The sequence below is a fragment of the Spea bombifrons genome, chromosome 2 (genome assembly GCF_027358695.1).
Source record: "Spea bombifrons isolate aSpeBom1 chromosome 2, aSpeBom1.2.pri, whole genome shotgun sequence".
NCBI classification, from domain to species: Eukaryota; Metazoa; Chordata; class Amphibia; order Anura; family Pelobatidae; genus Spea; species Spea bombifrons.
In genome coordinates this window covers 18,751,591-18,767,955 of record NC_071088.1, presented here as the reverse complement: position 1 = coordinate 18,767,955, position 16,365 = coordinate 18,751,591, and the positions used below count along the sequence as shown (strand labels likewise).

Sequence of the window (16,365 nt, the reverse complement as noted above, 5' to 3'; positions counted from 1 at the left end):
CTAGACAGGGGGATATTACAAAGCAAAAGCCGCAAAGCCACGCACAAGAGAACGGAATTTCTTACTGGCTTCTGAGTGATGTTTTGGATGTCTCGCTATACAGTGCTATTAATATTAACGGTTATTTAATCACTATTGGTGTCAGAAGATGCTGAGGTGTTTTCAATCACTTTGGAAAATATGTGTGGGGGGGTGCTTTGGTCAGATAATCTGGTGTAGTCTTGGTACTGGGTACATATATGTTTTTTGCACTGTTATAACCAGTTATTTGGTATCCATAAAAAGGCATTCCATAGATTCCATGCCATGTTGGCTAAATAATATTATCCAACTACAGCTTCTGTTATTGTTCTTTCCAGTGTGAGATATAAATTCTGCATTTCACTTTGGTTAGTTAATTTTATTATTACAGTACACACTAAGAAAAAAAAGTACCACATAAAGTGCTGTTGACTTAGGTCTAGTTAAAGAGGTCATGTGGTGTCTCAACACTTGTTAAAAGAGAGCGTTCTTATAATCTAAATATTTTAAACACCTGGATTACTTTTATGCATACCACTAATGCCTTTTTTTAGATTCTGTAAGAAGGAGAAAACTACAAACAAAATATTCAGGCTTTAGTTTGCCCCAAGACAATTAGAAAACCATCTTCCTTAAGCAATCAAATACTTCGCTTTATGAGTGGAGTCAGTGGACAGGAAGAAAGAAATGTCTTAACTATATGGTCTGCTCCCAGCTCCTGAGGGCAAAATGTCTTTTGATTAATCCACTAATAGCACAAGTTAAAGGGACACTTAAGCCATCATGTATGAAAACTGTGTACTCTTCTCCATTGCAAATGCGCAAATCCCTCCCATGCAGTTACCTCTTTATCCAATCCCTATCACCTGCTCATCAAAGAGCATGTGCGCTATACTCACCACCAGTCACCTCCATTGTTGGCTAACATGAGCTAACAAGACACATGCGCAAAAAGTGCTTCCATTGATTTGAGTGAGAATGGTTCCTGCAACCGATTGGTTGCTATAAGCAGGCAGAAGTGGAGTGAAACAGGACCACAGAGGGGGTAGTGCACTCGAGTTGTAGCTTTTCCTAACTGTAAAATCCGTAATAGTTTTTCTCCAACTGGTTACAACTGCCAAAGCCATGTTTTATATAGGGCAAAACTCAGCCATGTGCCTGTCATGAATGCATAACCACCTTATTGCTGTAAATGAGCCTGTGTAAATGAGCATGTGTTTATCTACAGTTAAATACTCTAGAATAACAGTTATGCAGTAGATGTATGTGCGGGAGCTTGTAACTCAAGGAACAACAAAACAGATGAAGTACTCTCTTGTAATTAAAATAGCCATTTATGTCATGACTACACACTTCTTTCCCCCAAAGTGCCACAAAGTTTGTGTCATCTTAAATATTACAATGATGGACCACAAACACAATCTGTGCCCAGTATAACGAGGTTCAGTGTCAACTGAACCTCTAAGAGGTGCAGGTTCTCATGATCTAATCACATGAATATAGGATGTATCTAAGTTGAAACAGGCAGGTCCATCTATAAAAGTGAGATGCGACCAACCACTTCAAAGGACACGTATTGAGACAGCTGTACATTAGTGGCTTTAAGAAATACAGGCAGAAACCCTGTATGTTTATGATTTCTCTAAAAAGCGACTTCTTGGACATAATAATAAACATATTACAAAAAGTGATATGTAACAAAGGAGATAAAATGGAAAAAGAACAGAACTTAGTACCGTAAGCAGTCTCCGCCTTTTATATTGTTTTGCTCATGAGAGGTGAAGTTGACTAATATTTTTTGTTGTAAATGTAAACATTTCCATGGTTAAGTTAATATATTAAATCCTGTTTTATTGTGTAGTATGTGTTGAGAGTAAGGGCGTGTGTGTATTGCATTGTAATACCTCAACTGATTTTAATTTACAGAGAGCAGCCACCATCTTGGACATAGAGAGGTTCTTGCCCCAGTCCCTAAGGAAGAAGTGGAAATCTGGACTTTGGCTTACTGTGGGTAAAACCCCTGAAGGAAAGCCTGATAAGAGATGGTTCTTCAGGTAAGAACACTACACAAGGAGTAGCCTCAGAGTTCCAGCTTTCAGCATTGCTTTGTTACTTATCACTCTATGTCATAATGTATTTGTTTTAAATCGTGGATATCTAAATATGTCGCAGTGCTTACCAAACGATATTAACTTCCTTATATTTATAAGGATTCTGAGAAATTCTGGATTAACCTCACATTTTGCTACTCATTTTTAGCAACTTTTAGAGCCTCCTACTGAATGAAACATGAATTCACTGTGCATGAAACGTCTGTTTTTATGTCTCTAAAGAGTAGAGGAAATGCTTTGGGAATCCATGGATAAAATTCCATCAAATCTTAATGAGGAACCTGGAGATACTGAAAAAGCAAAAGTAAACTCAGTTTACAAACGCCCTAAAGGTATGTTCTTTTGAAATAATGCACATGCTGACATGCTCCCTGCACACAACACCATCAGACAGCCCCAACACTATTGGCAGCTTCTCACTTCCTGCGAAAAAAAATAATTTTGCTAGGCACACAGGGAAGGTGCAGTCACACACTTTTACGCTTTAAGCACCACCCAGCTTTACTGACCCTAACAATGTGCTTATGGGATATAATATATATATATAATTTGCCAAGCTGATGCTTGATTTCATGAGGGTATAAAGAATAATACTGGTGCAGTTTTAACAGTGGATTTATTACCATAGCAACCAATGGAATGGTCCAGTCAGCAGAAACATTTCATTTTCGCTTTGGTATAGGTGTTCAATGATACAAATAGGCCCCAGTGTAAAGGTTTTCATAACACATAAAAATAAATTTTAAGCTCTTTGTCGCTTTGTGCAGAAGGAAACTGTGTAAATATGTTTTTTTACTATTATACCTTGTATCAATAATTTTATTACACTAGTCTGCAGCTAGTATAAGCTTGAAGTATAATTGCACAATACAATTGAGTCAAATACCAGAATAAAATGTGAATTTTACTAGGGAAGAAATAACACCTAATGGAAATGTTTTAATATATTACATTTTTTGTAGGATTTAATATATTCCGTTTTTTTTTAGGATGGAGTCACTGGGTTACTAAAGCTCAGGAAAAAGCAAGAGAAGAGGAAGAAGTACCCTTAAGTTCTGGGGCCACAAGTCCTACAGATGTTGAGAAAGGATATAACAAGATGAGCTAAAAAAAAAAAGCTCGAATTTCATCTCTTAGTCTGCATTTGCCAAAATGACATGTATTTGGAGCCAGCATCTCATCACAAAAAATCCTTCATATTCAGTGACTATATAAATGTAAATGTTTGTGTAATCAAACCATAGAAAGCAAATTATTTCTTATTATGATTACATTACATCTGCGTTAGCATGTTTACCAGTATGACTATTTTTAAGCATTTAAAAAAGTAGAGAACAAAATATCAATAACGTCGAGTGTTCCAAGCTTCCCTAAATGCACAAACAAAAATAAAAAAATACAGAATATAACATCATACATTTTTTGTAGAACTGACTGTTGAGGAAACAGAGAGTGTAAAAATGGGCTTGATTTGGCATGTGATAAACTCAGCTTTTAGTAGGTACTATAGCTTAATGATAATTCCACTCACTTCATCCTATGCTCTGCCCATATTAAAGGATGCTCAATTCATTTCTACCTGTACTTCTGGCCCAAAAAGGATAATAACATTTTGTAAACCATGTATCTACACTATGCTAGGGTTGCCTGGAATGTACTATAATTGTCCTAGCCTACATACAAACACATGTCGGATGCCCTTCTGCTAGACTGCAACACAAGAAAGTTACTGCATGGACAAAGATGTTGGGACCCTTTGGACTACAGTTATGTTGCTACTGTAGAAAGGCATGCAGCCAAGTTCCTAACATTCAGCCATTCTGACTTATTCTTGTTTGCTTTAATTTAGATTTAAGATTTCCCACATTGTGAGTATGGAGGCTAAGTCTCACCCCTCAAAGTGCTTACCAATCTTATAATATATGTTGAAGACAAAGTCAATATTTAAACTGCTGAACAGCTGGTATGTAGTGTTAATGTTTATATGTGTAAATTATATTCCATCATGTAAAGCTATCATATGTTGATTGACACCAATCACGGGTTGCTGTACTTGGAGTTGAGTTTTTGTACAGAACGCTAGATATGTTCTTGTGTTGCCATTTTTAACAAAAACTGAAAAATACAATGACAAATACACTACCTATTTCCCCTATCTCCAACCATGTCTCACCAATCTTCGTTCATATATAATCCGCATATTCCCCACCAACAAAGCCTTTGCATTTTTTTTTAAATATATATTTAGCATGCTGGTGGAGGGCACAAATAGCCTAGTGCTAGGGCCACCTGGGGTGTAAATACAGCCTGACTTTACACTGTTCAGCTTTATTGTCAAGCAACTGGATATATGATGGATATATTAAAGATTGAGATTATTACATGCTTTCAAAGACACTAGACTATACTTTGTGGCACTATATATGCAGTCAGAAAATGCTAGTTTTGACTGTTGCTTGGGAAGGGATTGAGCCAGGTTTTTTATGTTTTGTGTTTTTTTAATGAGACCATTCATTTATTGCTCTGTTACTTTGTATGTTGATATGTACTAAAATAAATATCATTTGCATAAATTAAAATGCTTGTTTTTTGGCAACCATAAAATCATTGCGAAAATTTTATATTTACCTATACACAACAGTAGTGTTAGGACTTAGAGAAGCAAAATGTACGTAGGGACTTGCTCAAACAAGAGATGACATCATATAGTTGTGCACTCTTTATTAGACTGCATGCAGGAAGAGCATGGGGGAGTCTGATCTTGTGCCACATTACTCACTGATCTAGGAGGCCCAAGGGTTGAGCCTAGTTGGTAATCCAGCACTTCGAAGGCTGAACTATCGGATGGGGACACCAGGCAAATGTGTGGTAGAGGTAGACAGTGATTCCATTACAATTACTGTTTGCTTTTATATAGTGCCATCATATTCTGCAGCACTATAAAATGTGTAAACAGGACGCAGCAAGTAATGCTTTACAATTGCAACAATTTGGATTAACAGAAGCAGGTGGGCAGGGGTATGTTTAAATGAGTTTACAATCTAAAGCATTTCTCATTAACAGACCCCAAAGCTATTTGTTCATGCTGGTTCTCTAATCGCCCAACAGAAAGTGGTTAATCCGATTGTACTTATCAGGCAATGAATTGAGCGCAGGTGGGTCAGTTCGTTCTGGGTGCCACTTATCAGGGGGGTGCCAGAGTGGCGGTCTGCTCCTGGGCCAACCTAAAATTGTTCACAAATAGCTGGTTCAGGTCGGACCACCACTTTCTGGACAATTTTGGACCAGAGGAGGCAGGAATGTAGCAAGGTCACATAACGCAAGGTATAAGTGTGTGTGAGCGTGAATGTGTATGTGTTTATGTGCTTGTGAGAGGAAGTATGTGTTAACATGAATGTGCTGGGTGTAAGTGCGTGTTAGTGACTATGGGTGTGTCCATGTTTGTTGGTGTGAGTGTGTAAGTCTGTGCAAATGAGAGTGTGTCTAAAAATGTGTGCCAGTGCTGGGGAGGGGACCAAGAGTCTGATGGGTGGTAGTGCCAAATATAAGATCTGCTCCGAGTGGGAGACAAAGAAGACTGAAGTTGAAAGAACTCGAGGACTCAATTGAGAATTGCTACTGTGAAGGAAATGAATTATTTAGAATTATAAATTCTCCAGGTTTAACCCTGTTTTCTTTCCCTAAAGTCTTCAATGGGCAATCTGTATGTTGCACCAGTAATGTATGATTTTGATATCGTTTTTTTTTTGTTGCAGGGAGAGGTAATAGATCTGTGACCACTAGCTGGTCAAAAGACAAACATGAATGGTTCTGGTTAAACTACCACAGTTAATTCTAATTTCCATGAGAAACTACACATTCTGTTCGCTTGAACACGTTTTCTGACAGCACCGAAGTTCTACCAAAACGTTTCACTGATACCCCAGTTAGTAATGGATAATTACCAAAGCTGTATTTTTTGCCTACAGCATATACAGTACTTTCACACTGCTAAGGAGCACATATTGGAGTGCATTTTGGAGTGCACCTTCTGCACACAAATAATGCATTCTGTAATTAAAATAAACCTATGTTTTTAAATGCTCATGTAGCGAGCATATCCATCCAGTGGCCACACACTGTGAGCATGGATCAATGTCGGTCAGTGTATTTGAATAGATATATACAAAAAAATATCTATTTGAATAGATATCTATAAAAATGCCTCTCTCTATACTGTGATCTCACAAAATGTTGTTGAAACTGCTTGATTCAGCTACACTGTCAGTCAGTGAATAAAGTGGTAGAGTTATTGCTCATTTGGAAACAAAGTTGTTATGATAGAAGCAGAAGTTATTTAAAATGTGCTAAACCTTCTGGGAAGTTAACTTCTACCTTTAAGCACAGTATGAAAAATGATACCTATACAGACACAATAAACATGCATGTACATACGTTATATGGAATGGATAGCTTCAGTGGTAAAAGCCTGACAAAGCCAATGCTGATTTGTGCATTTCATTAATTGCAATAGTGATAAAAACTCTTTTTTAACATTTTGCACCACAATCACTTCTACACATAATCTCCAAACGCGGTGCTGAAAGGGGAACAAATGAAATAATTACCGCTGAGTGAAAAAAAGTGAAGAAAAAAAAACACACAAACCACAAGTCTGAGATCCCCAGGATGAAGACAAGAAGCAGACAGAGCTAATTCTGCTTGTTTTTAAGATGCTAAAGCGGCTCTGTTGGATTGAGTTTATTTTCAATATGATGGCTGAAACCAGTGTATGCTGTTTATCACTTGTACTAAGTAAGATTTTTTGTTATGTCTTCTTAGTGTTTGCCTTTTCAACTTGACATATTGCCTCATGTTTTCTGTTACAATACTTTTATTAAAACATGATGTAAGGAAGTTTTACTTTACAAAGAGGGTGGTAGATAAGTCTAACTAAAATAACGAGAGCGTTTTAAATCTGCATTCTAATATATAAAATAGACATTTCTTAGGGGCTGAATTGCTAAATATACTGTCAACATGTGTGTTTTTTAATTCATAAAAATGATTGTTGTTTTTATATTTATGTTCTGGGATTTTTTCTCTAAGAAGGGAGATGTTGCTTTCCCACCCAGTCTAACCATTAAAAAGCAAATGACTAAATAATTATCGTTATTAAACAAGCATGGCTAAAATCTAAGATCATAGAAGTTAATTTTTGTAAACCTATCAATTTTTTTTTTCCATTTTGTAAAAATTAACTACATTGAAACATGAATTGGTGTCGTACGGTGCAATTTTCAGTTTCATATCTATTAGTAATAATTTGCAGGCAATGCTAATTTTTGAAAGTGTATTTTTGTAATCTGTTTGCGTGAAAATGTATAAATCTTTTAATTCCCTTGATTTTCAGTAAGGTTTAAGTTACAAACAAAAAATTTGGGATTGCGCAAAAACTTGATTTTCAAAAGAGTCAAAAATAATTAAGACAGGATAGAGTGCTTATTTGGAAACAAAATTAGTCTGATGAATCCCGGCACACTATAAAAGTTGGAATAGTCACACTTAAAAATGCAAAGAAAATCTTTTGATCTTTTTAAACTTGCTATCCGCCATTTTTCTAGCTGAACCCTGTCTGCATTCATTTATATGAAAATATAATTTCCACTGTAGATTTTATGGGTTTCTTTTCAACTATATAACACATTGATCATGATAATTAAGTAATAATTAGATTAAGGAGCTACACGGTTAGGATTTTCTAGCACCTTGGGTAAATACCCGCAATAGGATTCCATAATTCTAATTTACCTTGTCTCCTCATTTATAACCTTCAAACAAAGGATAAAATACAAGACCAGCCCAGTCCTCCTCAAGTACACTGGAATCTTTACATCTATACACAACATATTAATCACAGTAATGCCAATCATAATAACATAAACAATGGCATTTTTTTAATTCTGCATTTTCATTGCTTTATGGTTTTTAGTATTTTACTGATAAAAGGTATTTTTTTTCAGACAAGATCACTTTACAATGTATAGTTTGAGATTCATTATGAATAATAAATAAAAAAAACTAATATATAAAAGCCCCCACACATATTGTAACTAAACTAGTTGAGTTGACAAAATTTACTAACCCCTTCACTTTTGTAGTAAACTAAGGACCGTACATTTTTAGCCATTTTTAGCATATGTAGGTTAAATTATTTTAAATGACTTTCCTTTCCGAGTTTGATGTACCCACATCAACAGTTGTACTCTTTACATGCAGTGCTAGGGCAATGGTATGTAAGGGCTTTTTTAAATTATTATTTTCTATTTTTTTGCACTGCTAGTACAATATGGATAGAGATCCCTTTCTCGTACGTGTATTGTATGCCAAAACAGAACTCATGTATAGCAGTGATGAGATGTCCCTGCCTCTGCAAAAAAGTCAAGACATAATGGTACGTCCTAATGGACTTTTAACGCGACCCTGCTACATTCGGGCCCTTTGTAAAAAAAAATTTGGACCGCTCCGGGGGCAGTGCTCCCCTGTGTGTCAGTGTAGCCCCCTCTGATGAGAAGCACCTGGTGTATGCCACTGCTTCAGGTGCACTTCTGCAAAAGGGGCGGAGCTTCCTGGCACACCTTCTCCCCCAAATGGGGGAATCAGGGAAATGCTATCCCCATGGCTCCTTCTTTTTGGGGAAATACACTGAGTGGGCAATTATGCAGACAAATTTGTGGAGAAAGAGAGGTGCAGAAACGTATCTCTTTTCCCTTGAATCAATGCAGAAAGTAACTCCGGGACCCTTGTAAGGACTGGCTCTGGGTAGGGGCATTTGAGCAGGGAGTGGGGCCAGCTTTTTATGCCACCCCTCTGTAAAGTGCCACCTTAGGCCTAGTTGGCCTAGGCCAAGATACAGCCCTGCCTACCTAATAGTAAAGTACACATCCCAAACAATGAAAATTATTATTTTATTAATTTTAAAAACAAAATGTTTGTTTTGTAAATCTGTTTTTTTTTTTTTTTCCGAAAACGGTGATCTGGATGAATAACACAGCGATCTAACTCTGATATGGGCAAAACCTGGATTATTATTATTATTATTATTATTATTATTATTATTATTATTATTATTTTTACAAATTACTAAAAAGAATATTGTGGAAAACTATATATGGCTCTGCCACTTTACAGTTGAAGATTAAGGCTGAGTGACAGCTTCTGTGCAATGTCATCACTATGTTGGCATCTGTCATTTAGAATTCTGACACCTGGTATAAATTCGCTACACACACTGAGCTTTCCTTTTCTTTAATGTGGGTAAGAGATAAAGTCAGGGAAAGATTTGACACAGAGTGCTAGCTGTTGTAAAATGTGTCCTTATTATTCATATTTATTTCCCGGGGGAAACAGATACAGTCTTTATTTGCAAAATATATCTTGTTAAAAGAAGTTAGGAGAAAACAGCCATCATTGACTTCTGGCAGACCTCAAATTCATATTTATGCAACAATAAGTTTCCGCTGAATTTTTACTATGTGTCATATTATATTAAATATGTCAGTTGATGATCGTCACTGTTAATTTCAAAGCAATATTACATAAACAGGGTTTCCAGGCTAGCAAGAAAAGAAGGATCTAAATTTACTGTCTTAGGAATCTAGAGTAACAAGGACTAGAGGCAGCAACAACTGGACCTCTACCTCCCGACCAATCTGTTCTTTGAGTGACTTTTCCAATTTTTGGCCACTGTCCTGCTGTTCAACCAGATATCCCCCTCTATCTTTGTTTGTTCTTTCAAAGCTCCCAGGGAGCCACTTTGCGGCACATTTCAGCTGAATGCTGCAAAGTGGCCTAACTGGTAAGGTAAGTGGGTTGTCCTGTCCGCGCCCCACCTCCAACCCTACCCAACCCTAGGTACTAGATAGGCTGCCTGCTTTGTAAGGTGTTTGTCTTATTATAAAAGTGCTTTACATTAGACTTGTGCATTCGTATTCGGGGGAACATGAAAACAAACACGAAGGGTGCATTTTTGTTGTTCAGCCCAAATATCGAACATACGAAAATGGCGGCAAACCGTATATGAAGACACACAACACGAAGAAGCTTCATTTTAGTCTTCGTTTACTAATCCCCCTGGTCCCTTCCCTTTCTAGCCTACCTTATCATCCCAGCATTGCAGGGGTTAACGGGAGTGGAAATCCGTAGGTTCGCCATCAGGAGTTAAATCGACGTGCAAGCGACTCTATTGGTCGCCTGCAGGGGCCTCCTCTGGCATCAACCAATTGGTTGATGCTAGAGGAGGCCCCTGCCGGCGACCAATAAAGTCGTTCTTATGGCCTTTTAACTCCGGACGCTCATGTTAACTCTTGCGATGCAGCATAGATAACGGGAACGGAAATCCGTAGGTTCGCCATCAGGAGTCAAAGACTTGTTTTGTCAATGTTGATAAAATACTGTATATTGTATTTATGATAGTCAAAGCAAACAATAACTAAAATATCCCCAAATAAAATTAAAGCTGTTCTTTGGGGAACCTTTTTTTGTCTGAGAAAGTATTACTGCTAAGTGTATGAAGATGTGCCTTTTATTATTCCTGAACAAAAATACTGTGCATGATTAGCAAAATAGTATATAGACACATATAAATCCATGTAATTATATATTTGCATGTATCTCTGCAAAGAATAAGTTAATAGTTAATTACACCATGCCCACTCCTAAATACTGAAACAGTGAGAATCTCTTTGGTGGTCTCTATATTTAGAGCTCAAAATAAAGAAGCAGAGGCTCAGCACTCAAATGATAAGGTGAGTTTATTTCACACAGGCAACGTTTCGACGCACAGGTCTTTCTCAAGCTGCTGAGTGCTGCATTCCAACCTCTCTTTTTGTGTATATTTAGAGCTCAACATCTCCATGCTTCAGTTGCTAGTTAATTACAATTTTCCACTCAGGAAGTTGTTCTGTGCTACAAAATCATTATTAGGAGTCAACATAGTATTATGACTAATAGGTGAAACTGTAAACAACGTAGCACATCCATTTTGCTAAAAATGTAGAATTGGTGTGTTTGTAGAATTTGTAGAGAATTTGTTAGAAGACGTTAGAAGAATTTTCAATATATATTTATATATATTTATATATATTTATATATATATTTCAATATATTTATCAATGAGCTGAAAGCAATATATTGGGAAGGTCTACTCACTAAATTGGGTTGTGTATGTGAGTTGCCAGAAATGCAAGTGCATAAACCCCTGACCCCATGCCCTGCTCAGTGGAAATAAGAGATAATGAATTATGATATGCCCCATGGAAGGCATGAACCCCATGCCTCCCCCACACTCCCATCTCATTCCCAGGGAGATGATGGAGTAAAATAAAAACCATCTGTACGCACTGGGATGACAGGCATAAAAAAATCTTTGAAAGGGAAGGACCTCATTATATGCTTCTCCTCAACCATCATCCCTACCCTGTGGGATAGGGAGGGAAATATAAAATAAAAAAAAGCCCCAACTACCTCTTTATTTGTAAGTCACCACCTTTGGGTGCCAGATGGGAAAACATATTTCACTTACATTACAATACAAAGACCAATGTTTTCACTCATGCAAGGGGGGTTGCAAGAAATGTGATTCCTTGTCAAGCAAATGAAAACTTATTTTGCACTTAGGACAGTTAAAATGTAGAACCCACTGGCAGGTGTAGAGGTTTTGGTAAATTCAGGTAATACTTTAAAAGGTGCAGCATTCCAAAGCCTACTCCAATCCGTCAGCTTTGGAGTGCTGCACCTTTATTTTGATTTTGCTTACTGTTTGATATGTGCCTCTCCATAACATATATTTTTTACTACATTTTAAAAAAATGATTGTCTTTTACTACATGGGACACTATTGGCTAAAAGTCTGTGGTTTTTGGATCAACAGATAATGGTACCCTGAATGGTTGATCTTGACAATAAATCTGTTTTCAATCTACGTAATCTATTTTTTTGTGGATTTACAGTGTTCACCGCAGCAGAGAGTTTCAACATTGACACAGTCCGTAGCTGGAGCTACAAAAGTGACAGTAATTCTCTCTTTGGGCAGAAGGTGATTCAATATCAATATGGAGATGAAAAAGGGTGAGAATATTCACAAAACATACTTCACATTAACTATGGATTACATGTAAAAATAGGCATCACCAGGAAGTAGCCATGCTACAAGTATGGCTGGTCTGGTCTTAATGCAATGGTAAAGCAGTCAGATCCTACATTTTAAAGTTGTATATACGGTAATAAATGCAGATTTTAATTTTATGTATACCGTATATATTTGAGTAGCCAGCTTAGCTTCCTGGTATCAGCAAGAACCCCTAATAAGATACTGTATCTCCCTTACTGTTAACAGAAGAAGGGTGACTTCATCATTTCATGAAAGGACAGATATTCATGAATGTAATTTTGTTATTTTAACATTTTTGATCCCAACCACAAATGCCCTTAATAAACATTCACAAAGCAATTCTACGGACTGAAAACAAAATAAAAGCTGTAGGCACATTTTTTTGTTATGGTAAAAGGCTGTGGAGGTCAGTATTTTGCATTCTGTTGTAGCTTACCTATGGCTCACTGTTTATTCAATAACATTCTATAAGCAGATTGTTACAATATAAATCCCTTCATTCTTTACTCCCTGTTGCATCTTACAATGGCTTTCTGCTTACAAAATTATCAAGAAGGGCGCAAGAAATGATCCCATTGACATTGCTGAATTTAAAATGTCATCTGAAACATACGTGGTTTCCTTTCATGTTTCATATGTTTGTTGCATACACAATATATTTTTAATTTTTTTTTAGAGTTTATGTGAGTTCTCCTCTAAAAGACATTGAAAAACGAATATTTGATGGAATCTATAAATGTAAAACGAATCAAAGAAAAGCAGCCTTGGATTGTAAACTGACGCATCCTTTTCAAGGTACCAGACCTATTTCAAATGTATCTTCTGAGCTTCAATGTAAACATTTGTAAATTTTACATATAGTCGCAATGAGTATATCGAAATAATCAAAGCAGTTAATTGGAGTATAAAAATCATTTCTGAAGAGATCGGGATGGTGATCAGAATAATTCATTTCAATGTTGAATTAACCCCCATCTGAAACACACACCGGTTTGGCTATTGCATAAACAGGTTAAGCAGTGGACATTTCAGCCATTGTATGAACTTTAATGCATATGATTGCTGTGTGGTCCCTTTCAGTTGTCATGTGGTCCATTTTACAAACCCATGAGGTTATTCTATAGCCCCGCAGTGTGTGTGTTCGAACACTGTTCAGACCCCTGTGTGCATGTGTGGAAAGTGCTCCCATTGATTTCAATATGGACACGTTGCTGCCTCTTCAAGCATGCTTGGTCAATCAGTGGCCAGTTTAATTATGAAGGAGAGCTGCTGGAGAACAGACTCTTCTGTGTCATTTTTTAAAATGCTTTAATTACATTTTTTCTGCTTTAGAAGAATGCGTATTAACCTCTTTCATTACCATATAGATGTACCGTTGTGTCCTAAAAAGTTGTGCTAAGAAGCACATTATGATGAACTGGGATAAATAAATAAAAATAATAATTGTAATAATAAAAAAATAAAATGAATAAAGCTCTGACATCCATTTGTCCTAGAACTACATGTGAAAAGTACACACTCCCTTAAGGCAGAAGTATCAAAAATGGATGAGGCCCTCTTGAACATAAAAAAAATATGTATATGGGGTTTGTTTTTTTAACTCTATTGCTTTTTAAAATTATTATTAGGAGAAATGCAGATGCCTGGAACAGTGCCATATCCAATTGTGTCCATGGCCAGAAATTCAGATAACATATTGGTAAGTAGTCACCAATAGGCCATAGCTCAATGGTACCATGTTTTGTTTTTTTTAGCAAAGGGCTTGGGTCTACTGAGCGATACATTGGAATTGATATTTTACGTATAGAAAGTTATATTGTATGTGTTTTAAATATAGAGCATTGCCAACAGTTCCCAATTCTGGAAAGGCAACGTAATGAACTGTGTGTTCCTTCACTAAAAAATAATTCACATTTTAGTAAGCCATCGAGTTAATGTGTTTCTACAAAACATACTAAAGCCTATGGAAAATGCGAGCAAAAAGATATTTACAGACGTGAGGCAACCTCAACCTGTATCATTTGCTTGCTTATCTCACCAAAAGGGACATGGCACAGAAACACTGTACAGGACATTATTGCTCCTTTAAGTAGCATTAGAATCACACATACCTCAATACACTCTAACAAGCCATTCAGACCTCTCTTCCATTTGGTTCCCCCTATCTATATTTTTGCTCCTCTTTTTCTCACTGTTTCTACAGCCTTGGTGTTTATCCTACCCTATTTATACTCTCAAAACAGGCTTTTTGGCACAACCTTCCTGTACATATAGAGCTGCATATCCATAATGATAGAACAATTTCAATATATGAGGCCAAATCTTGGTGTTTTTTGCCTTTGTCCCACACTAAATGGCAACTGAAGAGAAGCATACAAACAAATTATCTCTTGTTCCTGCTAAAATGTTCTCTATGCTGCATGAGATAACCAGAACAGAGCACACAAATCACCGTATTTGTTTGATTATAAGTAGCCATTCTTCATGTATAATTTATTTTTACTGTATAACTGTTTTAATTCACTCAGTGTATTAACCATCAAGTAAACTTTGGGTTGCCAGAGAGGAGGACCAGGTACCCTGCAGCGCTGCATGGATCTTAGTCTTATGGATCTTAGTCTTATAGTCCGACCTGTATTTGAGGTCAGATTATAAGAAGACCTTGAATATAAAACAACTTAGAGTTAGAGCTTAACTCTAATAGTACCAGTCATAGCCACTGCTCCTTTCAGAATACAGAAATTGGGTTCTCTGTCTCCATTTAATTCACAAAAGTTCCTTTAAATTATCCCAATTATACCCCAAATACACTAAATTAAATGTGCGTGAACTAACCTGAATGTATGAAATAGGAACATCTGCCACCAAGTGGCTAAGAATAAAATAGCAAGTAAAAAATGGTTCTGTAATTTAATAATTGAATATAATTTAATAATTTAATAATTAGTAATTATATGAGTGAGAATATACAATCATATAGTGCACAAACTGTTATTATTAAGTACATAAGAATGCATTATTTAAATACTGGTATATATTTTCATATATCTTACAGGTCTGCCAACAGATGAAGGGACGTAAGGCTAGGAGCACTGCTGGTGAATTAAATGGTGTCTGTTCACTGCTTGTGAAAGGCATCATCAATCAAACTTATCCTGATCTTACGAAAATTGGTACTGATTCTGTACTGGGATTTACTAGTTTGTAGTTTCCAATGTTGAAGTATGGATTTACCAGAAAAATGATGTAAATTGATTTTATACTTTTTTTTCCCTCTGTTTGCAGTGCAAAACAGTTTAGTGATGGAGAACAAAAATAACAACAATAATTTTGGCACAGAGGAGCCTTTAACAGTTAGGGGTAAGTTTTGATGAATATGTTTGTTTTTAGAGGTTATTGGATATATATATACGGTATATTAGGTTCTGAAATCCATACATGCCTTGTATGTATGGTGAATGTATAGTAACAGTGGTTGAAGCCTTGGTGGTTAAACAATGGATAAAACCTTTCAAATGCTGCATACAAAAACAAAATACAAAAGTAGGTACTCTCTATCCAATCTTAATATACAGAGAGCAAGAGGTGGAGCTCAAAAACAATAAAAAGTGGAGCCTAAATTGGACAAGTTGGGACCAAAAGAGGAAGGTGGAGTTTACAGAGGAAGAAGTGGATTTATCAGAACCTTCTATGCAATTGCACTGTTTTTCTACCCATTTGGCCATCACAGCTGTTGCTTACTTGTGCACATTCACGTATCCTCAGCGCCAGCCAGCTCCAGTTCCCGTGTGATATCCAGGGGTCTAATTAGACCCCCAGCGCACATGCACAAAAAGTGATCCCATGAATTATCTGTGTCTTTTAGCCCTTTACTACATTTATGTGCACTCACTATTGATGGAATAATTATAATAATCATATTGGACTTATTTGTTGCTTACTAGGTAGATACGTGTTTGAGGACAAAGCTGAGCTATTTGCTGATGAAAACACAAACAATAACAACAACGTGGAAGATGAAGAAGAAGGTAGGTGGTGGGAAAGCTACAAATAAAGTCAAACCATTTTTTTGGCCAAAAATAG

The 16,365-nt window shown here is 36.5% G+C and overlaps 3 protein-coding genes across 3 annotated transcripts in view; all 3 read left to right on the top strand.

The window, feature by feature from the left end:
* The window catches only part of LOC128474619 (transient receptor potential cation channel subfamily V member 1-like), a 29,686-nt gene extending 26,179 nt beyond the window's left edge, over positions 1-3,507 (top strand). The window contains exons 14-16 of the mRNA XM_053456985.1: positions 1,948-2,075; positions 2,355-2,464; positions 3,122-3,507. Of these exons, the coding sequence (XP_053312960.1) occupies positions 1,948-2,075; positions 2,355-2,464; positions 3,122-3,240 (357 nt within the window). The 3' untranslated portion in view covers positions 3,241-3,507. The remainder of the gene's footprint in view (positions 1-1,947; positions 2,076-2,354; positions 2,465-3,121) is intronic.
* The window catches only part of LOC128474621 (polyubiquitin-C), a 92,233-nt gene extending 84,550 nt beyond the window's left edge, over positions 1-7,683 (top strand). The window contains exon 2 of the mRNA XM_053456987.1: positions 7,671-7,683. The gene's annotated coding sequence lies outside the window, so the exon portion shown is untranslated. The remainder of the gene's footprint in view (positions 1-7,670) is intronic.
* ITGAE (integrin subunit alpha E) overlaps positions 6,852-16,365 on the top strand; it is a 29,642-nt gene continuing 20,128 nt past the window's right edge. Inside the window, exons 1-7 of the mRNA XM_053456988.1 lie at positions 6,852-6,926; positions 12,122-12,239; positions 12,959-13,077; positions 13,911-13,981; positions 15,338-15,455; positions 15,568-15,642; positions 16,227-16,310. Coding sequence (XP_053312963.1) covers positions 6,884-6,926; positions 12,122-12,239; positions 12,959-13,077; positions 13,911-13,981; positions 15,338-15,455; positions 15,568-15,642; positions 16,227-16,310 — 628 coding nt within the window. The 5' untranslated portion in view covers positions 6,852-6,883. The remainder of the gene's footprint in view (positions 6,927-12,121; positions 12,240-12,958; positions 13,078-13,910; positions 13,982-15,337; positions 15,456-15,567; positions 15,643-16,226; positions 16,311-16,365) is intronic.